Source organism: Neodiprion lecontei, chromosome 2, assembly GCF_021901455.1.
Source record: "Neodiprion lecontei isolate iyNeoLeco1 chromosome 2, iyNeoLeco1.1, whole genome shotgun sequence".
Classification (NCBI taxonomy): domain Eukaryota; kingdom Metazoa; phylum Arthropoda; class Insecta; order Hymenoptera; family Diprionidae; genus Neodiprion; species Neodiprion lecontei.
The window spans coordinates 8783124-8809200 of NC_060261.1; the positions used below are offsets into that span (position 1 = coordinate 8783124).

Genomic DNA, 26077 nt, shown 5'->3' on the forward strand with positions numbered 1-26077 from the left:
CGCCTCTTCCATATTACTTCCGAGCGATAGGATCTCTCCTAAAGACCTTGACGTCCCCCCTGAAACTCGAAGGAAAAAATATATTGTGCAACAATGAGGCAAACTAGGTCTTTTCGGACCGAGCGTGAGTTTGCAATATTAGTCGTAGGTCGGCCGAAGACGAATATTGAAAATACGCGAGGCGAAAAGACCGTCGCCCCCTTGTTGCACACGATTTTTAATATAGCAAGAGTATGTTACGCGTTTTTCACAAAGTACGAAATTGAGGTTAGGGTCGCGTAATGTCAGATTTGGTAGCGACAGCGCATGCGCGCAGTACAGAAAAAAATCTCTTTAAACTCCTAGGACTTAAAAGTGGTCTTTTCTGTACTCCGCGCATGCGCTGTCGCAGATTCGCTCGACCGTCATAGAAAAGGGTACTTCGTGTACGGAAAACACGCATGGAAAAACGCGTAAAACGTGCTTTCTTTGTACAAAGTCGGTCGTGAAATCGATCCGCGTACCCGCGTGGTTTTTTTTCTTGTCATATAGAAACTCTCGCGGAAATATAGAATAATAGACAAACTTGAAATTTGGAGAAAATTTCGTGGCGAAACAGGTTGCAAATTCCTCGGACAAATCAATAAATCTTCACTGGTCGTACAACTACTTGCGGAGCATGTTACAGATACGTGTGAGTTCACAAACGGTTGTCGGTGATTATTCATGATGCACTGCCGGACGTTGCAATTGGCGGAGTAAAAGGTGGTCGATAAGTATACTTTCGAAGAAAAGAACAACGAATCACTGGGCAAATTGGCTGGAGAAGCTTGAGCGTCCCTGAAATTTTGTGTCTGCATTAATGTGTGGTTCCGTACATTTGCAGTACAGTTTCGATTCGGCAACAACGAGATTTAAAAAAAAAGAAAAATTTGGAATGAAGTTTGAATCCATTAGTGCAATCTTTAGTAAGTTAATCATTTCACGAAATTAAAATACGCGAGCAAACTTATTTGCATACTTTTTAGCAACTTACTGTTAAACATGCTCTCGTTTTTCTCCGTTGTTTACCGTCTGTCAGATAACGTTTGAACACCGTCGACTTCTTCAACTATAATGTATAATCAACTCGAGTTTAACCATTTTGCAAAACAAGTTCGGCTAATTGGAAAGTTTTGTAATAACAAGGAAACTTTTAGTTTTGTCCATTGGATTTGAAAACCGCGAAAAAAAATCACAAGAAATCTATCTGAGCGCATCCAATTACTGCCTCAAAAAGCAAACTTTCACGTTTTTAATATTTCGCTTCCGCGTTTTCTATGCTTTTTGATTACCCTGTGTTCACTGTTATGGCATCTAAACATTTCGGGTGTTTAATGTCACCCCAATCAACGAATTTGTCAAAAGACTATTGAATTTTATACAAGGTTCGAAATGCTTACGGCTGAATTTTATTATAGAAGCATATGGAATAAAATATCGTGTAACTTAACAATTATTCAAACATGGATTATTCTATTATTTCATCTCAATCTCGAATTCACGTCGTGAATCTAAATTCCAAGCATGCTTCACAATTCTAGCGATATCTACTTCAATTATTCGCCTTACAAAATCTTGTGACTGTTTTTACATAGACTGCATACATCTGCATGTCTGAAACTTCGTCGCCGTTAAATACCAAAGCATTGCGTTGAAGTGAAAAGATATAATTTCAAAAGATGTCCTTTCAAATTCAAGTCTCATGGAAATTCACACAGAAGTTTCTTTCAATATTAATTGTTTCTTCGCTGCAAACAGTCTCAATTTCTATATCAGGCACCTGCAAAACGAGGAAGAGAAATTGTTAGATGAAAGTTTCACTGAGGCATTTTATAAAAATTCGCATTCCTTCAAAATTTTTGATGTCGAGGTAGCCTTCCTTCTTTTCTATGTGATCCAATTATCCTTCGAATATAATCGCAATGTTCATATAACCATCCATTTGCCCCGAAGAATTTTTTTTGCCTTGGTTACCACCTGACCAAAATCTAGATAAGCACGGAATGAAACTTATAAAGTTAATTGTAAAGATAAATATAAAGAATATAATTTCAAGGTTATAGATTAGAAATACATAAAGCCATAATTTTTGTTCGGTATATATTGTATAATAGAGAGCGCAAATAATATTGGCAATCGCATGTATTTTTTCCGCTTCTTCTTCTTTTTCCAAACATAATTACAACGTACTTATTTCGGTACGTGTATGTATAACGCGTACATACAATAAAAATATACAGGTTTCCTGTCATAAGAAACTAAGAACTTAAAAGAATCACCATTGTTATTATTATCATCATCACCATTATTATCCTCGTACAACCTCTGAATTTCTGATCAATAATAATAGGCGATAAAAAATGATTGGATCTTTGTCTTTTTCTTTCTCCTTCGCGTTATTTTGCTTTGTTAATATGTATATTATAGCTCGGTAACAAAGCAATGCGTTTTAAATTTTAATCAATGCCTCCGGTAATAATAAACCGATGTATATCATGTGTATCTATACTTAAGTAGATTATATAATTTAGTAATTTTCGTAATGTCACTTGATTAATCATGTTACATAGCTACAGCGAATTTTCCTCCTCCTCCTTCTCACGTATCATAATATCTATAGTGATGTATACAATACATAGTATAGTTAATAAACCTGAGATTCAGAAGGGTCTTATATCGATGAAATATCAGTTATCTATCGGCTAACCGTCTACACGCATCACACCATTCGGATTTCGCATCCGCGTTCTCCTGTTTCTCTTTATATTTTTTCGTGTTAATTTCTCCCTTTTTCTCTTTCTACGATACCTACAATAGCGTACAATACTATCTACGTACTATCTTGATTCCCATTAGTTTACACGTCATGCATCGATTGCAATCTTCAATCCTGCAACCCTTAAATGAATAATATAAAGGAATGAGAAATTTAAGGGTACAAGTACGCAGTATTCGATTGAGGATATGAATCCCTACGCGGTGCGACGAGCGAACGATCGAACCTTGAAAAATTCCCCACTTCGATTTTCTATTCTACGTGGTCACTGGAGCAACTCCTTATACTACTGTTGTGTATTTTTACGTACATAACGTTATAATATCATGTGTACACCTACTCGCTATTATATTAAAAAGTTACCATATGTATGTATATATATGTATATATATATATATATATGTATACTTTATGAGTAACATGTTATACTTCCAATTTTTTTCGCAATAGGATTGAATTCAATGTGTATGTATTTACATATAATACTATATAAATTTTGTATTTAATTGAATCTTGTAATTATTATTATCATTATTATTATTACTATTACCACTACTGTACGATTAACTTTTCTCGTACATATTCGGAGACGTAAAAAAAAGCCGTAGGCTAGCTAAACGGCTGAAATTGTCATGCATCATTTTTCTTTCACGCTACGTATGTAACAAACTACGGTAAAAAATTCATATCACTAAGAACGGTCTATGAATATAGAAAGGTACGCAATGATGTTTTATGTATATGGAATTGGATATAGGTATGTAATATGGATAAAAGAAATCAAATGAAACAAAATACGAATCGATAACTACGCTAGGTATGCTACAAACCCTGTGAGATATATCCATAGCTTTCGTAAGTTCGAATCTATCAAATATTCGACTAAGATCTTAATGTTCAAACGTGTTTTTCTAAGACTTGTTCGTTATAAAAATTGGTGGAAGAAAAATTATTATTATTATCAATATTCTTTTTTTTCCGCGAACAAATACACGTAAATCTAATATATAGATTGTCCGAATAGAAATATATGACATATTGTACCCTATATATAGATTTTTAATAAAATCGGTATTTCGAATGTAGTTAATCAATTCAGAAATCTTGCGTGAAAGCTTCATTATTCTGTATTATATAAATTAATCAGCTACGTAATGATAAATGTTTTTTTTTTCTTGTTTTTGCTTCTTTTTTCTTTCTCTCAAATTATCTTTATTTTTGTTTTTGTTTTTTCATCAGAATATACATATTGTAGTATTGAAATTGACGATAGCAATATCAAGTGAATAATCGCGGACACGGACTAACTAACAAACCGGTCGCGTCGAATACTCGCAAAATCGTCTTATTGTTAATTAAAATTAGGTACACGTATATATTTAGGTATGTATATGACAATGTATTTCGAAACGGCATTATTCGCTTCCATTTCGATATACGACAATTTGAACCAAATACATGATAATATAATAACTGTGATTTACTTTCTTTTCTCTACGTAACGAACGTACAATATGTCTACGGGGTATGTATATAGGCTACATAGAACATTACGTGCAGGTACGCACCTCTGTTTTCATAGGATGTAGGGCGACATTATTATCGAAAGGAAAAGAAAAAAATCATCATCTACATCAGCATACTAGTACGTACCTAAATAATAACAACAATAATAACAGTAATCATTCGGTTATCATCAATTCCGTCTATTACAAGGTTTCCTACTATTATATATGTATACAAATACGTGGACAAAAAATTTTAAAAAATAAAGAAGACTAGGCTTCCTCATTGCTTTGACGACATAGTATCAAGGCTTTTGTGATATTCGTTACATATCACTTCTATAACGAATCGAAAATCTCTACAATTTCGCTCTATGCAGCGATTATACGTCATGAATCGTGGATCATAAACTGAGAACGCTGCAAATGCATTGTAGAAAAGAAAATAATAAATTAATTGGAACAAAATTACTATATAATGTGTGCTAAGGTGCTCTAAACGCTGTTCATTTTCTCGAAGTCCTGGCTCGTCACTTCGGGAGTAACTTCCTCCCAGCTTTCAGCCTTCCATTCGCGATATTTCTCAATCAACGGTACGATAACTAGAAGACCGCCGCTGAGAGCGATGAAGAATCCGGATAAATAGAAGGAGAGATTGTAAGTCCCCGTGATGTCGTACAGCCAACCTGTGCAAAACAGATTTGAATGAATGTCGATCTTTAGTGTAAAGTAACTTTTGTTTTTGACCTTGTGAAAAAATTTACCAGCAAGTGGAGGACCGATGAGATTGGCCACACCCTGAACGAGCAGCAGAAGACCATAGGCGTTGGTAAACCTTTCCAGGGTGATCAACTCGACGAGGATTATACTGGTGAGGCTGTAATTCGCCGCTATGAACAACCCGAATGCACCGGCTATTGCGCAGAGGCCGTAATAATTGTGAACCACCAGAGGAATCAGCGCGGTTACGGCTCCGCAAAGACCCATACAAACCGCATAAACCAGGGATGCGTTTACCCAAGCACGATCTCCGGCCCAGCCGAGGATTATCTGTAAAACATTAAACCGGAATTACGTACATTGTTTAACTCCGCCAGGAGAGGGATTGGGGAAGTTGGTTTTTGGGATCCGGCAAACTTTAAAAGTAGCCTCGGGTCTTCCAAAGCGTTAAAAGGAACAGAGCTTACACACCATGTGCTTTACCGAAACGCGCTTGGAGACCGGACAGGAAAGTGACTTAATAATTCAAAATTCCCAATTGGGGTTACGACGAAACAAGCTCGGCTGTTGAGACGGAGCAAAAGAGTTATTGACTTTTCCGATAAAATGAAAAAAACACAATTCCGGATTCAGAACGGGCGAAATGATTCGTCCAGAGCTTTGCCTCGGCTCCGTGATTGACGGAAGATCAACAGATTCAAATATTCATATACCGTCGGTTCTTATCTACCGTCTGACAATGAAACTGACGATCGTTACTATCGGATAATGGCGGGGAATTGGGTAAATGAATTGAGAGAGCCAACTCTGATTTCAGCGTTTGATTGATCAGTTCAGGACTGAAAGATGGGAAGTGAACGAAATAGGAAAAAAAGATATTGGAATCGAGAGAACCTACCTCGCCAACCATGTTGACAATCCCGATAACGGATATGAGATAGGAGGCATCCTTCTCGCTGAATCCAACTTCGATAGCATTGTCGGTTAGATAAACATAGGGAACATCGTACCAAGTGTATAGCAGGAAATTGCTAATAGCAAATAGAAGAAACCTGGGATCAGCAAAGTGTGAAAAATCAAGCATGTCGACAATGAGATCCCAGAACTCCCAGAGTCCAGCGTACCAGACCATTTTCGTTTTGGCTATGGTAGTCATCGAGTTTCTATAAATGTCAGGACAGCTCGAGGCGCGAAGACGATATCGTTTGATGTTTAGCATGGCTCCTCTGTAGGTAAGACTGTGCCGATGAACCCTGATGTCCTTGAAGTATGCGGTCGGCAGTCTCCGCGAGGCGGTATGATCGAGCATAGCTGCCCTCTGGAAGGGACAATCTGGATGTGTTTTCTTGAGCCACCAGAGATACGCAGCGTCCAAATGATGCCGTTGGTCTTGGTTGGCGGTAGTCTCCTGGTCCCTGGCTGGTTTAGAGTTCTCGGTGACCTGGTCGTGGTGGACGTGCAGGACACCGGTGGACTTGGCCGTCTCTGAGTCCTTTGAGTCCATCTGCTCGTTGGAGCCAGCGACGAACCTTTCCGATGGTACAGTGTCGATCTGCTCGTGAAGTCTGCCTGAATCGCTGAAGCTCCTCGACGATATGAGAAGACTGGGATAGTTCTGTAGTATAACATTATAAACGTTCTTATGGGTGCTCAAAAGTTCGAGCACCTCGAGCGGCACCTTCTCGCCGTTTTTAACGAAGGTCGGCAGAGTGACTAGACTGGAGAACCTCCTTCCATGAGCATCATCCCGTTCATTGTCAATGGAGATGCCGACCGCGCTGGCCGAGGCGAAGTTCCGTTTGAGGTCATGGGAGGTCTGGTTGTTGTTCGGTTTGGCCGAGCTCGACCCAGAGAACGAGTCAGCGCTTGAACTCTGTATCTTGGAGCGTTTTCTCTCGCGGTTTTTCCGCCTCTCGGCGGTCTTCGCCTTGGCCCTTGTCGTCGTCCACTCTAGATCACGCATGAGACACCCGCAGACCGCTAGATTGAAGAAGAGCCCAGCTAGTATAAGAGTCGTCCCGCGCCAGCCGTACTCGACTAGCAGGTACTGGGTCAGCGGGGCGAATATGAAGGTTCCGATGCCGCTTCCGCAGACGGAAAGGCCGGTGGCGAACGAACGTCTCTTGTCGAAGTAGTAGGCGACTATTACGACCGCGGCAACGTAGCACAGGGATAATCCGAAGCCGGCGATAACACCGAAGGTGAATATCAGCAAGCCCATCGAGTTGGTGAATGAGCTGATGACGAAGCCACTCGTAGCGAGTACGCTGCCGGCTATGCTGACCCGCCTGCACCCGTATCTGTCCGTCAGAAAGCTGGCTATCGGTCCGGAGAGCAACGGCATCGCCATGAAGAGACTCCCGATCCATGCGGTCTTCGATTTACCCTCCTCAAAGTAATTCAGGAACTCGACGTATATCACGCCGAATGAGAAGGTGATACCATCGGCGATCAGGTTCACGACGAAGGACGCCGCGACCACGACCCATCCCCAACCACCGTCCGGCGGTCTGGCCTCGGAGAATTGGGCCAAACTCGAATTGTCCTCCGAACTGCTCGAGCTGGATGTCGATATCGAAGCACTGGGGCTAGGATGGGGGTCCTCGGAGCACTGCTTCGAGTCCTTGTTGAACTGGACGTGGTGTACCTGCTTGTCGTCCCTGGGCGATTTACGATTGACCAATTTTTCCGCGCTACCAGCACGCCGTCTGGTTACCGCCCCACTGTCGAGGTACGAACGACTCTTATCATTGCAGATCCTGGCGGCTTCGTCCAGGGATTGGTGACGCGGGCTGAAAACCTCATCCTTGAAGAGACTGTTCGGTCGCTTCGACGAGTTTTGGGCTAATTCCAGCCTCGCTTCCTCCCGGATTATCCCACCTAATTCTTCCAGCTTGACATCGTTCTGATCCAGGATTCCCTCGCATTCGCTGTCGGATGTGACACCGTTCTCGAAACTGTAACGAACCCCCTCATTCTCGAACGGTTTTTCGTTAAGAATCGCCGCCAGATGATTGTCACCGGCGTCGCGATACGCAGGGTCGTTTTCATCCTCCTTTTCATGGTCCACCTCGCTCGGTTCGCTGGAAGCTTTGACATTTCCATTATACTTGGCCACTTGTGATCGGTAATCCCCGTTAATCGATGCCTCGAGATGATTTTTGGCATTGGGTATACCGTTGTCGTTCGACGAGTCGTAAGATATGGTGTCTGTTTGACCGTTGAGCTGCGTCCAGTCAGCCATGGCAATCGTACCGCAATTTTATTATCACCGTGTGTCTATCTCCCTTTCTGTATATTCTGATCTGTCTCTTTCTCTCTCTCTTCCAGCACCCTTGTTCCCCCGTCCTTGTATTGTACTGTACAATATTTGGATTAATTTTGTTTTGTCTTCTTTACCAAACTTCTGCTATTATTTTAATACCTTCTACGCACACGGTCGCACGTTAGCACCAAATAATTATCGCACCCGCTTGTCGCGATTAATAATACTTTAAACGATATCGTCAAACCGTATCCGTTTTTTTCCTCTTATTATTCCTACTCATTATCTTCTTCATTCAAAATAAGGCAGTTATATATACCCAGACTTCTTACCCGTTCGGGGGTTAAAGGCAATACGTCAACATCGATTGTAACCGAGAACAGCGAAACTTCATACCATTACTATCAACATTAGGATTACTTGTTCTAGAACTTTAATTTATTCTCTTCTTAGATCTTCCCCTTTATTCTTTCTTTTTATTTAATTTCGTCCTTGATCTAAACAACGGCTGAATCGGCCACTCGTACAACTCCCTGGTGAACTGACGACGCAGCAGCAACAGTGATGATGGAAGTAGATCCTGTATTTGGCTCCCGCCAACATCGCAACTGCAGACCCCGACGTTCTCGGACCCACGACGAGTCGTTCCAACGCCCACGTCCTCGAACCAATTTCTATCCCAGGCACCCATACGGCGGACAATACTTTCGCTTCTCTGCAGACGTGCACTGAAATAAAACAATAATCGTATAACGCATTAACAATATTTCAAGATTCGATTCGAACAAAAAACCGCGACTCTAACGTGATATTTTTACTGAATCGTATTCTTATCTACAGGTATAAGCCTAACGTTACATGCAAACCTCGAGTTGGATCCGAGGAACGAGCTGCAGGGTAAGTATCCAATAAAATGTTGATAAAACTGTGTCTGCCTCATCGTAATAAAATTTCAACACTGTTGGTTCCGAGTCAATCAGCGTATAATAAATCCAACAGCCTAATCTAATCCCAACCTCACTTTCTCTCAGTCTATTTCTACCTTTTTCCTTCCTTGCTAAAAGATCAATAAACCATAAGGTAGTATCTATCCATTTCTATTTGTACACCGCCCTTCGTCTCGCTCGGTATTATAGTGGTCAGGCACATGTAATCCGAGCGATTCTAACGATCTACAGATTCCTTGCGGTCATGGTCGGTACCTACCGACATAAATAAATATCGAGATGTCCACCGTGCAAGCACGCATCGGTCTTGTAGGTTAGATGGAAAACCGGCATTGGCGATTTAGACAAACTTTAACATTTCGTTATAAACGCTTCTGCGTACGTTGGATATACCTGAAAAAGTCGTCATACCGCTAAATAATTATAACGCGTACAACAAGAAGGCCGCCGTTATTATATCGTTTAGAAAAAATTTCTCAAGGAGCTATAAGCACACACCATGAGAAACGAGACGTGCGATCGTTAGTGAGCAAATTTCAATCAGTAATATACTAAAAAGAGTTCCTACAGGTGGAATCGAACATCTGAGATCGTATTTATACATATATATATATATAATTATACATATACATATGGGGACGAAAATAAATTTGGATGAGCACTCGGGTCGCTGGCTTTGGACCAAAAGGCACCTGTATACCTAAAAATTATAAGCAGCCGCAGGTGTATGATAATAAAACGTTCTTATTGTTTCGGAACTCTTAACCAACACCAATTACTTCGCTCCGGTCTTACCAAGGTCTTTTATCGCAAATACAGAATAACACAATTATAATCAATTCACAACGAAATTCCACTACAGAACAAATTCTAGGTATGTCAACGATGAACGATAAGCAGTATTTTGTTATAATCTCGATCGCGATATCCCCGCAGGTACATATGATACATGATACAAGTAACAAGTTTTAATGATTTACACTCTCTCAGCGATCTTTGCATTGATTGCTACCAAGAACGGTTCTTCGGTTGAAGACCTTGGGGACTCATTTCCGCAGGTATTGACAAGTATTCCGCATTCCTCCCGAGAGATTGGACGAAGACACGAAACAAATCGACAAATGGCAATACCATCTAATAGCAGCACGATCCTCTCCCTATTTACGTCAACACGCAAGGGATGATAACAGTTATGAAGGAAAAATGAACAGATGCTGTTCTTGCGAGAACCTCTACGGTACCTTATGCGAATAAATATTGTACGAACATTGCGATTACACATGCTTATTCTCCGAGTGTTGATTCACAACTATATGCACCTATGTATAAAGTAAGTGGACGATAGATGTTCCGGATAGTATGGTCAGTCAGTGGTTGCGGGTAGTTAGAGTTGGCGATTGTAAGCGGACTTCATTGTGATTGAGTTGCTACCAATTTAAGGATTTAACCATTCGGGCTGCAGACTCAACACGGACGTACATTGCAAGCCTCACGCCATCTTGACGTCGGTATCGTACTCCTTAGATTTTACCTCCTCTTTATGTCATATCTCATCACGTCACAAATTCGTCCGATAATTAACCAGAGGTCTTTCCTTATGCTTTCAAGATTCAATTTTAAACTGAGTCGAATCTAATTTTGTTATTTAATTAGTCCAACCTTCAGCAGTAGATTACTCTTGCAAATATAGCTGTAAAAAATGTCAGCAGCTGTGTCATTTAAATTTCGACTCTGCGCACGAGGCTGGTTAAAAGTTCCAGCTAAATACTTCCGGTCACGAAGAAGATCGACGGGGTAATTCCTCGATTACTATGACGGCAAATGCTTGCTTGACTCAACCCACGCAAGTGTGATGAACATTTAGGTATTAGTCATTTGACGATACGCACAAGCCTTGCTTCCTGTTTCCAAAATCCTATATACGTCTACATACCTATTTACTCTCTATAGTTTCCCAAGTTATTAAAATCGTACCGAATCAGTCGAGCTTCGGACAATCTCTTGTCTACCAGAGTTTATGATGACAAGCTACATGCTTAGAATAGCAGACACCGAAGGAAAATAGTACCTATTGCAACTATCTCGATCGTTGGTAAAGTGAAGTGAATATATGAGAAATCGAAAACCGAATACTCGAGGCTAAACAACCAGGCTTGAAATGACGATTGCAACAACTCGTCCCTAAGTCAAGATCCTAGTACCAAACATAAAAAGACTCCAAACGAACCATATTCTCTCTATCTATAATTCAAGTCTTCGCGTACCGTTGACCATTGGCCTTGAAGTACCACGTGGCGAAAAGCCAAAGATAACAAAGTAAGTATCAGTCGGCGTCAATAAGATAATGTCGAAGACAATGTCCTACATTGGGTTCACACGTCTGCGCGACGAAACAAAAGAACCTTACTGTCATAGTGCCTGAACACAATCTAAGCAAAATTTCTTATTTCTACGAATATATGCAGAAAATTCTATGGCAAATGGTTTCCGATGGTTCTGTAAAGAGCAGACGAAACATACGCGTAAAAGAGAGTCAGCCGGCCACAAAGTCCGGTTATAGTTCAACTTCTTCCACCTCTGGACATGGTCTCTCTTGGTCTCGGCGTTGATCGAGAAACGTGGGGATTTGATATGATTCGTAGAGTCGTTTCATATCGCGTCAAATACAACACCAACGATAAAGCTTCTTATCATAAGTGAGAAGACATATTTCGAGAGTACTCCACGGAGCTGATAGTATCAACGTCAGCGCGTTCGACTTGCCGCGTACGACAAACGATCTTTTAAAATTATCTGCGCTGAAAGCGTACTATTACGCATATAAATGAATCTCGTCACCGCCATTGCAATCATCAGTATCAATCGATAAACTACGCTCACGTGGTGCCGTAATTAACGCAACAAGTCGCAACTCCTTACACATGCACGATTGATCCCAGACCTCAATAATCAATAATTTTCGTAACCAATCCAACCTCCCGATGTGTTCGAGAGAATATCGAGTCAACGAATAAGGTCAGGTTGCCTTCCGATGCATTAGGTTAAGTCTTGAGAACAGGACTGATCGCAATAAGCTCGAGGCATTCGGCTTTCACGGTGTCGTCTCGCTCTTCGAGATAAGACACGCGTAGACATTTGATATCGGAGATCGCGACGATGCTTCCTTCTTGAAACACGCCGTGTGGCAAACTGTTGCAAATCGTTCGGTGAAACCTTCCAGAGTCTGCATATGAGGATATTTCGAAAGATCGAATGGTGCGAAGAGTATCTTACCTCGATCGAAATACACACAATATCAGTTGGTACTGTTAGTAAGAACGTTTGGCATTGCCTACTTTACCGAAACAAGAAGATTTCCGAAGTCAGCCAAGTCCTGTTCAAATATACTTTTCTGTGATCAACATTCGTTCTGCGTCGTGTTTGAAGTATGTTGATGATTATACTCACGAGCTTCCAGACGTAATGATAACCAAATCAACACTATCATTTCAATTAACATGTTTGAAGAAATCGTGTCAACGACTTTCAACTTCCATCACGCATTATCCGTTGATTACCCTAAAGTTACGCCTTTGCCTTCTGTCAGATGCCGAAACAGTGAAGATGAGGATATTTTCGCGAACAGTTTACCAAAGACGTGAATTCGTGTATACAAACACATCACGCTGTCCTCTTATCGCGATAACAAAACGAACCAACAGTAGCGGCAGACAATATCGTCACCTTTTATCAATCCGTCGGTCTCCCGGCATCGTGAAAGAGAAGTGCCAATGGTTTAGCCGCCGGTACAGCACACGTTCGGATAATATACAAACTTTCTCGCGGAGGTCAAATCTTTGTCGTGGGGTGTTCGATTTATCGCGAGGAGAAACCCTTTTATTTGATAATTAATAATGAGAGTTTGAAATTGAGTGAAAAAAATACAACAAACCATTTCTCGTCGAGTGCACGTGCTATCAAAGTCGGTGATAATAATTTTCCTGAGTCTCTCTTCAGGGCTGCACGAATCGGGGAATGAAGACTGTTCGGAACTCGCGATGCTGCACACGCGAATCAGATCGCCAAAAACCAGTATCCTCCGTGCAGGTTACGACGCGTTTGCTAAATTCCGAGGGTGAGAGGGTGGCGGAATTATTGTTCAGGGGAACTTGTCCGATCCAATTTCAACGGACAACTAATAAACATAAATAATAAAACATCTGTTGTTGCAACATTTCAAGTTAGATCCACCGTCCTGCAAAATACACAATCCGATTCGCATAACTTTAACACTGCAAACATTATGGGGCAGCAGCAGCAACAGCAGCAATACTTAAATTTGATCAAAACCCGTCGATGCAGCAGTTGTCGTGGTGAATCCGTAACTGTTCATAGATGCATCGCGATGCGCGTATACGGTACGTAACGACAATAATCACTGCCGCAAGGTAGTCCGATGTCTTATACATGCGAAGCACTTGAAAAGTTGGTATAAGGTAACTACTGTACGGTTATAATCCTTTCACGAAACTGGTTACAGTCGGTAGAATGTTTATGCCGTAAGTCGTTGGGCAGAAGAGGTTGCGTCTAAGCTTGCCAAAACTTTACTCTGCCGGGTGTATCGTCTCCTTAGAATGGGACCACAAGGTCTACCAAAGGTGCCTTACTCCAACTTCTGCACTTGGTAAAACGATTTCAGCGACCGGTTGAACCAGTTAATAATACCGATACTTCTTCACCTTTGCGTCAACATGCAGATGCCGTTACGTCGAGTTTAGACAACGAACGATTGTGCACATTGGATCTTTTACGTTTGTATACAGTCTGACAACACGGAGCGTTCTTTTGGAAGTGAATTCTTGTTTCAAGTCTGCTCACCAACGGGACTTCTCTTTCTTGATTTTCGAAATTTTCTTATCGAGTAGAATCGCCGGAAAATACGTCACACATCACACGCCCCGTCCCTTCGTTTTTGCAAATCGGAATTGGGCAGGAAAATCGTAAACAGAGTCGTCTCAGAGACGGTACGAAAGTTGCGGTTACGGCGCGCGAAGAAAGTGAACACTTGTCAGGACTGCGCGGCGAATACTGACACTCGTTGGATTATAGCCGAGCAGCGCACGCGGCCGCGCGAGCGTTCACTCGCTTGCACTCGCTTCTCAATCGCCCCACTTCTTCGCGTCGTTCTTCGATCCGCCAAAGTAAAAGCGCGTGCACGTTCACGCGTCTGCGCATCCTCGTTGCGCATCTCCAGACGCGGGAAGCTAAGCAGGATGGGAATATTCGAATCTTTTGTAAGAAATCGACGTGTGAAAATCGATTCTGATAAAGATCGTGTTGCAAATTCATGTTTTCATGACACGTGCCCCAAAAAAGCCAAACTCCAAACCAAGCGAATGATCGAAACGTAAAGCCAAGCGAATAACCAAAATACAAACCCTAAGACGGCCCCGCAAATATTGGCCGAATTAAGTGCGGCGTTCTCGCACTCGAATATTTTCACGTGCCTCGGTATAATAAAATTTTTCATCGTCATGTTGCCTTGGAACCCGCAACCCGCAACACGGAAGTACGTAAAATAATCGATTCCAGCCTATAAAAATCGATTCTCGCGAAAATAAAATGGTGGAGAATCGGTACAAAACATCGATTCAGAATCGAATATTCCTAATTAGCAGGGTGTCGGACGGGGCGAAGTTTCTTCCCTTGGTGAATTGGCCAGAGGCATGGAGTTCGGGAATTTACATCTATTATAGATAACGATTAATTTGATTCAATTACTCTTTGCTTTTACCAATTTTTTTATGGAAATTTATTCCGCCCGACGTCAACCCTATGTGACAAGCTTTTCGTTAACCACGATTATATCTCGAGAGCAGATAAACCGACTAACTTCAAATTTGGATAGAATATTCTTGAGTAGTTTATCCTGTCGGCCTCGACTTCATGTTTGGAAGAAGAATAAAAATGAAATGTAAAACCGCCAGTTAAAGTTAAGGTTCAAATTTTTTTTATAAAATTCCCAACTTTTTCTTATACTCGCCGGTAAGCAATATTCGATGATTATAAGACAGTCTGATATCCAGATTAAGAGAATAATTTATCCAAGAAATTTGTGTTAAAAATTTGAGATGAATCTGTGATCGAAGAAATAAACGGTAAATTTTACTTCACTGTTTGTATTGAAACAAAAAACATTGTTACATTTGTCATGAATTTTTTATTGTTTGATTAGGTTAATAAACACGATATTGTTTACGTAAAGAATATGAGGCAGCAGCAAACAAATAAACACAGTTTCACTGTTGTCGCAATGTAGCTTCAACATCATTTCTTATTTCGTGTACAAACCGTGTGAAATGTGTAAAAACAAAATTGTAAGATCTGCAACAACTTGGACTTGACACTTCAAGTACTGTGCCACCGTATGGTATGTATAATTTATATCATTATACATATAATGATTCACGATAATCCAGTGAATTATACAATAATAACAGAATTACATTCGCTGTACTTCCTTTACAGCCATAATCGGTTTCGCCGTTCCTCGGTTCATTGCTGATTCACGTCCGCAAAAAAACCATCCATGGTATTCCCCAAGTTGTACCAAGGCCGTAAATTCTAAATCCGTCATTTCCCCAAGAGGCTGAAACTAGCAACGTTAACGTATCGAAACGTTGAATCAAAAAAATGATATTTCGTACATTTGGAATAACTGAAAAAGTTGAATTTACAAAATCCGAGTTTGTCGATGCTGTATCAACGGTTTGTTAAATTTCAGATAATCCCAGGACTTTTTCTACGGGGACATCATTACGATAATGGTGCAAACTTCAGCCTGATATTTCCCCTGAACCAGTTCCAACTTTGCGATTGATAATTTCGGGCATTCCGAGATTCCTCTGAACAGTAACTACACCCTGGACAACCAGTTCGAGGATAACGAACCCTATTGTTGATACAATCATCGGAAGCAATGACTTTGGCTCGTTGTATTGTAGATAGAAACGCGCAGTATGCAACATTTGATTACCGTACCTTATCCCCGGCAGCAGCAGCAACTGCATCGCTTGGTAAACGGACGTAAAGACCAGAGTTCAATCAAGAACAAAAGCTGATTACACTATCTCTTTTGGCAGATAAGACACGAGTATACTATTGTTTATTTGTTTGCATGTTACGCGTAAGTACAGAGGTTGTAGAAAAACAGAGAAAATCGCTGAAAAGCCGATTTTCAAATCAACCTAAAACGAATTCAGCGTATCATTCCAGCGTGCGTTATTACTACGTAGACAGATACATCCAAGAGCTAGTTTTCGTTAGACGCACGCCCTCTCTTTTTCAACTTCCTATCATCAGACGCTGTTGGTTAATCTAATTCTCTGAAATTCACATCGTTCTTTCGTCGAATCACTAAAATATTTTCCGAGTAAGTAGTTACTCGCAACTCGAGTGTGGAATAACCGCTTGACATCCATCGTTCGCATTAAGTACGCCTACGAGGTCGTTCCTACAGCAGTTGGCACGATGATACGAGTAAAAGCTGCAGATCATCAACTCCAGTCGGTAATTGAATTACCACGAATATTAGTGTATAGTATAAACGTCGAATTGTGAACCGTCGATTATCATAGTTTAAACACGGAGTATCACGGTTAGAAATAAAATAGTAACTCTAATTTCTCTGGAAGCTGAATGTCTACCAATTTTCAACAATTTTTACGCAATAATAATACAACTCTAAGATATACAGAAGTCGACGAGATTCCGAGGTATCATAACGTTAATGATTCCATTGCCCAAGGCAATCCGGGAATTACGAGTTGATCAAATTTTGTTCTTGTTGGGTCTGCGACTTTTACGTATTAAATTCTCTGATACGAAGGCTGAACAGGATTCGTGATGTTGGAGAAAAAATTGAAATCGGTCTAATCCGTCCTGCATTATATAAAACGCGTTTTCATGATAAGAGAATATTCAACTAAAGATCTTTGTAACCTGCCATTACTTACATTGTATTATCATGTAATGCAACCTACCCTCGTCAGATAAAAATAAAGTACCTGAAGATAAAACAAGGCAATTACTTCATCGGCGATAGACTTCATCGAGTACATAGTTTTCAGATTCTGCAAGTTCAATGATAAAATGGTGATCCGGATCCTCCTACAAGGAAATATAATGTTTTTCCTTTTTTTTCTCTCCTTTGAACTTACCATTTCTCTGGTTTCAGTGAAAAAAAAAAGGCAAGTTATTGTAACCACCCCGAGGATGAAAAGTTGAGTTCTTACTAGATCTCAAAGTTTAAAGGTCTATAGAATCAACTCTATTGGCGATCCAATATGGTAGAAAAAAAGTCTAAAAAATAATCCGATTTTGGTAGAAATCGATAGGCGGAGCTTTTTTGAGTCACCGATAACGAATCCAAGGTCAGAGTTCGAAAATTTATGATGATGGATCCATTACAGTGGTTCGGAATAAAAAAAAAAAAAAACTCGTCATATTTTCATGTAACATGGTATTCGAAGGCTTTAAAATCGGTAGTCACGAATCTCAATTTGTAGTTCGAAATTCTAATTTGATATTATTATTTATTTTTCTCTATGAACTTGGAACCTGCAGTGTGAGAAGGGGAAGTTCAAGGACTGGCTCATGGCCAGTTTAAGGTCGCTTATGTCGCTTATTACAGTTGATACTGACCGATCCTTGTGCAAACCTTCACTTTTGGTAACTTTGCATGGGAGGTGGTTTATGACTCTGTATAAAGTATAACGCTATATATCATTGAATTCACTGTCAAGGAAATCTATAAAAAAAGGCTAAGAAAAAAGTGGAAAAATTTGTTCCTTCGAAGACTCTCGAAAAATTGATAAAATGCCTTTTGCGATGATAGTGGAGAACCCGAGACCTTGTTAAAAATCGCAAAATTTAAGTACGTTTGAAATTATTTCTTAAAAGTCAGCACTATTCTTTTAAACAACCGAAGAGGACAGCAACGAATAAACTCGAGGCTAAGTTTGTTACTCTGTACATATATAATAACACTGTTGTATATATTATGCCGAATATTATCTGGGCCAGGCGTTTCTCGGATCACCGAGAGGTCTAAGCGTCTCTTCTAGAAGATATGCGACGTATCGTATTACATCGGTCATAAGTATTATAAAAGATTTCTTCTGTACAATACTAGGTGCTCGTTAGAGGTGTGATAGAAAATCTTGCAAAAAAAAAAAAAAGATGATAGAAAAAGTACGGTATTTTTGTACACGACGCTTTAGAAGTAATTATTATTTTACGACATCTTATATGAGAGATGCTTGAAAATTCTTATGTAATAATATTTCCTCACATTCAAATAATACACGTGACGATTAGTTTCCACAGTTATCGCATACTATAAATTAAACATCAAAGCTTATACCCGTGACGGAAAATTCACGTAACGATTGTAAATTCTTAGAAAAAAAAAAAAGAAATAAATAAATAAAACTCTCAAACTTGTGAAATGTCAACTCTTCGGTATACTCGAAACTTTTTACCGTAGTTTAACATGCATAATCAGAAAAATTGTTCTCATTCTCTCTTATGTACCGCAGGGGTAGAAAAAATTTCTAAGGTTGAAAAACTTGTAGATAAAAATCCATCGAATTTCCAATAAATTGAATACTTCGCCCAAGATCGTCACAGCACGTATCCGTTTCAAACAAGTTCGAGATATGGTCTAAGGTCGAATATCAATGTCGAGGATGCGTATAATATATATGCATATATATATATATAACCAAGGGAAGTTGTGCTTGTATATTTTAAGAATGGTCAGTATATGGCGAGTCTTCTACCAGCCCAACTTTTGTTGACCTTTCATACGCACAGACAATAATTGGACATGAATAAAAGCAGTTAAGCTTGTCTTGCGTCAGCACCATTCAGAAATACTTAAAGATTTCAAGCTCTAAGGCTGTCACAATATTATTATAACCAAACGCCAACCTCCCCTTCAATTAAACTTATTATTATTGTTTTTCATCATTTTATTTCTTCGTATTGTTAAATTACTGCCATGTTTGATGTTATTGTTACGTTTATTATTGCCATAGATATTATATACCTGAAATCCGGTGTTATGTAAGGAATGTTGAATAACCAACAAACGGAAATTTTAATATACAATGGATGAGCGATAATTGCGATTTTGCGTAAGATGGATGCGAATGAAAAATAAAACAATGTGGTTTCAAGAGAAAAAAAGGGGGGAGAAAAAGACGTCAAGTGCCGCACCGCAGTGCTTCCGCGTTTTTGATTACATTCTAGGTGGATCGACGAATGAATGCTGATCAAAATTTGCCGAGAGCTAGGCGGGGTCTCAATCAGGCCAAAACGCCGGAACCAATTATGTAAGGTCCAATTTATGCACAGTCTGACCTAATCACAGTAATTCACACGTTTTGTGTACGTGCAGGGCGGGCCAGAAAAAAAAAAAAAAAAAAACACGGACCGATTTAAAACACTGATAAAATCCGAACGCGTTGGAAATTAAGTTGAACATTCTTTAATAATTCTTCTAATTTCAAGTAAAAAAAGAAAAGATTTTAAAAATCCATCGTCGCGTTTGGATTTTATTCGTGTTTTAAATTGGTTTGGTTTTTTCGCCCACCCTGTATGCATACGTATTTATGAATTAGCGCCGAATGATTATTGTTTCTCTAATTATTTTCCATAAGCTTTATAGGTTTATAGCTTAATTTATTTTTCCATCTCTTTCCTATTCTTCATCTTTATACGAATATAATTACGTCGTTATACGAAAAAATACGTCGTATGGAAGATTTAACAAAAACTTCTGCCGCATTATTTTACTTCACCAGCTACATTGAAATTTCTTATGAATAAAAACGAATGGAGTGATTTTTCTGCATCGTAATTTCTCCTAAAGTATTTCTTTATCAGTGAAAAAAATTTATCAAAAAGATTCATAGCGTAGGAAAACAAAATTTCTTTTTTCATACAAATTGCTGATTACAATCCTACAATCTTTCGTACAATCGAAATTAAACCTCTTTTCCAAAGTAGATGTTCTACAACTGGAATAAGTTATCAATAGTAAACTGTACATCAAAGACATTCAATGTTGCTGAATTTTATTCATTTCAGGTATACCGATCTTCATCCTTCACGTACTTTAAAATTCGACAAAAATTATGAGGACTACGAACTTTGCTTAAAAATCGATTCACATATCCGTTAATTGATACAGTATTTTTTTTTTTGCTCCAATCAAAGAAGCGAATAAATCCCGAAGCTTCAGAACTCCGACTTTTATAGCGGACTTGAATTGAATCAATTTATTTCTTAAAAACATTTATCGTAATTTTACAAAAGTACCGCATAGCGTCGTCGTGTAAAAAAAAAAAAAAAAACCCTTATCAACGAGCAAACACATTATGCGACGTTGAATAAGATTTGTATGCCATAGTTAGCTCCGCGCCATCTAGCCGAACCTTTTCTTATCTGGCTTTTAAATCGCCGCGTTTTTTCCGCACCGTACTTACCGATCGCAGGTAACGAAGATCAGAAGGTGCACCGACTTAAATTTAGGTGAAATAACATTCCCTTAGAATAGAAAAGATTTTTTTTAACATAAATATATGTTACATAATCTATAAATTACAGGTACAATATGATAACTATCAATGAGTTTAAAGAGATGCCAGTATTCCAGGCATTTCTAAAAAGCTTGGATCGTTCCAACGATTTCAATGAACTAGTTCTCATTTTGACCGCGAATGCTTCCTCTACAAATCAATAAAGTCATATGTTCTATTAAGCTTTTTAGTTGATCAAAAGAACAGGATTAATAAAATAATTATGAGCAATGAACAGCAAACCATTGCCTTGATAAAAAATACTCCATCCTTACCCAAAAGTTGATTTTGTAAATTTGCAGAGAATTCATTTACCAACAAAATGAGCCCTACTTCATTAAAATCGATGTCTTGTTAGTGACAATTTGTTAAATTTCTTTACCAAATTAAAACAATATTTTTATCACCTAAATTCAACTCGATTCACTTTCGAATCATCGTTATATCACACTTCTATTTTTACAGCTGTTTGACCGGACCGTACGCTTGATACGTCCTTAAGACTATCACCGATTTTCCATTTTCGTTACAATCACTTTCTTTTTTTTTTTTTTTTTATTGTACGGAAAAATCGGATCGGCCGAATAATTCGAAACCCTGATATTACCGCGAAATATTTACGCGTTATTGGAAGACCTTTCTGCTGCTCGCGTATTCTCACACTTGTTTTATAGATAGTACAACGTGCGTGTGACTGACCTAAAAATATTGCGAGCCCAAGTTTACTCGGTCTTAAATACGAGACCTCTGCTCTGCAGGTGACGTCAATCCTCGGGGGGGGAAAAAAAGAGGAACAGTTGCGTAGTTTTTCGAATTTCTCGTCGTTCTATGTTTAGTCTTTTCATAATGCTATTTTTATTCTCTCACAATATTGAAGTTCCAGTAAAAACTAAATTAACAAAAATAAAACAATGTTGAAATCTCGAAGTTTAAACGATCGAACTGACGTTGACTGGGGACTGAATTTGTGTTAATAGAGTTTCTCCAACTTTAATGAATTAATGCTTGTTTTTTCACGAATTATCGATTATCTTAATCCTCAGAGTCACACATTATTGTACCGAGTCAACTTTTGTAACAAGATAGTATTCTATGGCTTTTGGAGTTGGCGATTACGAATCTGAAATCAGGTTACACCAAATTTTCTGAATTGGATTCGTCATACTGAAGTCGTTTTGAAAAATTGTACAAAATTCAAACAGAGTCGCAAAAACTGTAAAAAAAAACCGCGTGTCGTTGAAAGTGAGAATAATTACATAAAAAATCGCGGGCCCAATCCGAGAGGTCAAGGGTCAGACCCAGGCCGAAGTGTTATGGAGTGCCCCGTATACATTTCCCATCAACTCCCAATTTCCCATCGTTCTAACAAAAAGCTAGCTTATTTCTCCCAAAACGTTTGTTTACTCGTAGGTATACAATATGAGACTACAGTCAGCAAAACAGTCATCCCAATGAATGATTGAACAACTATACACTGAATTAAATCTAACGGTATTTATAATCACTAGACAGAAGCATTTGCTTGAGATTCGTAAGTTTGAAACATCTTTTTACGACGATACATGTTCGTATCGGTAAAATTAGGTTCAACTTCACTGTTCAGACTTCTATCGATCTGTACGCAGATACACCTCGCAACTTGTAGGAACTACATGAAGAAAATATTTGCGATCTAATCTAACACAAAATCTTTCTCTCGCATTCCCTCGCCGTTTCTCTTTCCACCTCTATTTATAGAGGCGGTATGATCTACGCATATAATCCAGTATTTTTCCACTTATAATTCGCCGAAGTTGCGCACCCCGTTGTATTATATTCACTTCAAATTGTAGTACAGAGATGAAGTGGGGCTTTAAATTGTGAGACTGGTTGTTTTCTTCATAGTACCGGTTTTTCACGAACAATAACTAGCTGAATAAATGTGAATAATAACACGCAAGACGAGAAATAAATAACAAAGTGCGTAAAATCTCGAGTGAAAATCCATACTGTTAAATGCATAAATTACATTGAAACTGTAAAATATTTTCAATGACAAATAAAACTGAATAATCGTTTCACAATCTGTGAAAAAAAAATATATATATTTTTTGCTTTTTTCCTTGTGGGGAAAAAACGGGTTTTGCTCTTTGAAATTTTACAAGTCCTCGACAAATAAACCGGAATATAATGAAAAATAGTTATTTTTGTAGAGAATTAAATGCTCTGCGAAAAAAACTCTGATGCGTATAATTCATATGTTAACTAACGTTCAAAGTTTAACCAAATTCGTTAATTAATTATCATCATTTACGAATTTTATGTATCAGCTGTTTTTTGTAGAGCGTTCAATTTTCCATTACTTTCGGTATATCTCTCAACGACTTATAAAATTTCAAAGAGAAAAAAAAGTTTTTCCCACGTTATTTCCACAAGATACTTCGATCGCAAAGCGGACTATCTTAGAGTTGATCTAGAGAGCTCAAATTTTCAGGGAACTTTCTTTGATTAATTTGTAAGCGTTTAAGGCCCTGTGAGCGTAAAAATTAATAAACAACCTCACTAAGAACCTCACTAAGAAGATGATAAGCTATTACTCGTTCAAACAATGTCCATCGATAAAATTACACCACATAATATCGATCAGTTCCCGGTATGCGATGCAGTTGTCTCAGCGTCATGCGTCAGGGTGGTTTAATTTCGTTTAAATCGACCTCGGCGCCTCGTCGACGGGTATTTTTTTTATCTTTTCCCCCCTTTTCGTCGAGGGAATATTTCCGGAAAATTCAATAGATAATAATTATATAAGGAGTAAATAATCCATCGACATAATCGCTTGTCGTCCGCCAAATTTTCGTCGAGTCACTTGTGCGCACAAGTATTTAACAGAGAAATGGCATAGGTAAACGTTGAGAGTGAACAGAGTAAATGAATGCCGACCTTGACATAGAGTCAGAGCATGAAAACGAACGTGTTTAGTTATACACGTTATAAAAAATAATGTAATCGCGATTGACGCGAAATGAGAAAAATCAAAATACTACACGTTTTTATTCGACTATTCGTCTCTAAATATGAGTGTGATTTGTTTTAATACGGTTTACTGAATTTCAGACAATTCCAAAATAGCGGAATGACCGTTTTTCCTCAGTATGAATCGTTACGATAACGTTACTAACTTCAATATGATGAAATTTACCCGTTTAACAGGACCCGTGTTATAGCACCGATCAGCTGTGAGGGTAACGACTTATTTACAAGCTTGTATCGCGACAATTGACACTTCGCACGCGATCTTACTCGTTTACAAATACACACGAGTCGGAATTGACCAATTATCAGACAATCGAATCGACTAACTGAGGCAAATAGACCAAAGGCCACGCAATATTGCGAATTCGGAGTTCAGCACGAACTATGTTACCTAGAAACATTCGTGAGGCTGAAGTTATTAACGTTAACGTAACGATACATCAGGAGAGAAAAAGTCACTATTCAGTGTATATTTTGTTTATAATGTTTTACTAAGAACTTCGGAAAGTCTCAATGGTGCGAATTAGAGATTTTCCCTAAACATGCATCGTTACAGTAACGATACTAGCTTCATCCTCGCGAACGTTTTGCATCTGCTCTGCTGAATCATTGCCTCCTGGCCGCGTGTCGACACATTTAAAATCAGAGAGGAATAGAATGCTATAAGTAGATTTCGACGATAGTGTACAGCACGCTCATAGTTACAGTGGGATCGTTGGTGAAAATTTATAGTACTAGGAATTTTTACAGAAATTTAAACATTTCGTATTATTTAGTAAATATGTATACTTTAATCATAATAAATTGTTAATTTTCTTTAAAAATTGTCGTACATTGTAGATTTATTATTAGAAAAATACAAGTTTTCACGAGAAACTATGAATACTTACAATTTTGTACACGAATAATTATTTTTACAAAATCTTACGAAATGTCCCAATTTCCCTAAAATTGGTAGAAAATTGTAGAAATCATTTTCGTCAGGGTTTTGTGTCATTTTCGCAGCACGAATGTCTCGTTAAATATATTCCACACAGGTGTTCCACAACGTGTGTTCCCGCATGACTGCGAGAGTGTGTGGTAAATACGTTGTATTAGAAAGCCGCTCAGCTGCTCGACGCGCGGTTTACTTTGTTTATCTCAACATACATACACGCAGCACACGTAAGCAACGGTAGACTTATCGATTTTCAGCATCATGCCGTGGTACACACATTAATTATCCGACCGGCTTAATACGTTTGATAATGTGATATTGCAATTGAGGATATCGGTCGGATTGTAACAACAGGAACAATTTCGGCTCGTTAAGGGTCAACAATGAGCGCACCTTGCAGTCGCGCGACACGCGCTCGCTGTGTACATACATACGATGTATGTATTTGCATGCGTACATGGATTATCTAGTATTGCAACCCGCTAGTAGGGCGATATCGTAAAATATATGTGATCCGATTACTTACCGCTGAAATAGAACCTCCTTGACCGGATGCTAAAAAACAGTCGAACCCTGCATGTTAGCCTCGTAAAATATGCAGCCTCGTAAAGGGCGAAGGGGGGGGATTTTGAGCGACTTGAGAGGGCAGCTAATAGTGAACGACCGAAGGACACCGCGAGATCCCGATGTATAATAAAAATATAAAATGTGTAAATTGAGCGCAACGCTTTGTCAGAAAAGGTCGTGCTCGCCGAAAGTAGAAGGCGGACTCTCGATCACAGTAGGTACGAGTAACTAGAAAACAAAACGATATCGCGTCTAGTGTGTTATACCGGCGATACGTGGCACATCAACAATACGTACGGAGCTGGCACGAAGGCTGACTGCAGAGACCTGAGACGTTTCACGATCGGCGAATATTTTCATCAGAGGGCGAGTTTTCGGAGAGTGCGCCTGCGCCGAACCGCAACTCTCCTCCCGCCGACGCCGTTATCTATCCCCGCCACTCTGCCTGCCCCTCGTCGAGGGCGCTCGTCTCTACACCAGACTCACACCTCACCTCGCCGCCCCATACCTGCCGCGCCTTGAAGCCGGCTGCTGTCGCGACGATGAGTTGCTAGCGGCAACAACGATTGTATGCTTTTCCTGGCCCATGTTGCAGTTCAATGCGGTGGCTGCGCACCATGCCGTGGCGCCTTTGTCAGCCCAATTGAATGCCTTCGAGATTGGACAGAGGACAACTTTATCCCCCCCCCCTTCCGCCGCGCTA

The 26077-nt window shown here is 39.4% G+C and overlaps 1 protein-coding gene across 2 annotated transcripts; it reads right to left on the reverse strand.

Moving 5' to 3' along the window:
- Positions 1-2148: 2148 nt before the first annotated feature.
- On the reverse strand, positions 2149-25704 carry LOC107218419. Of its 2 annotated transcripts, none has more exons than XM_015656287.2 (4): positions 25334-25704; positions 5921-9015; positions 5067-5352; positions 2149-4988 (listed from the first exon to the last, which is right to left on the reverse strand). In XM_015656287.2, the coding sequence occupies exons 2-4, from the start codon at positions 8264-8266 to the stop codon at positions 4798-4800; spliced, it is 2823 nt and encodes a 940-aa protein (XP_015511773.1). In that variant the 5' UTR covers positions 8267-9015; positions 25334-25704; the 3' UTR covers positions 2149-4797. The 2 variants fall into 2 exon arrangements, with proteins under 2 accessions (XP_015511773.1, XP_046586563.1); XM_046730607.1 differs by lacking the exon at positions 25334-25704 and adding an exon at positions 13166-14337.
- Between the last annotated feature and the right edge of the window lie 373 nt (positions 25705-26077).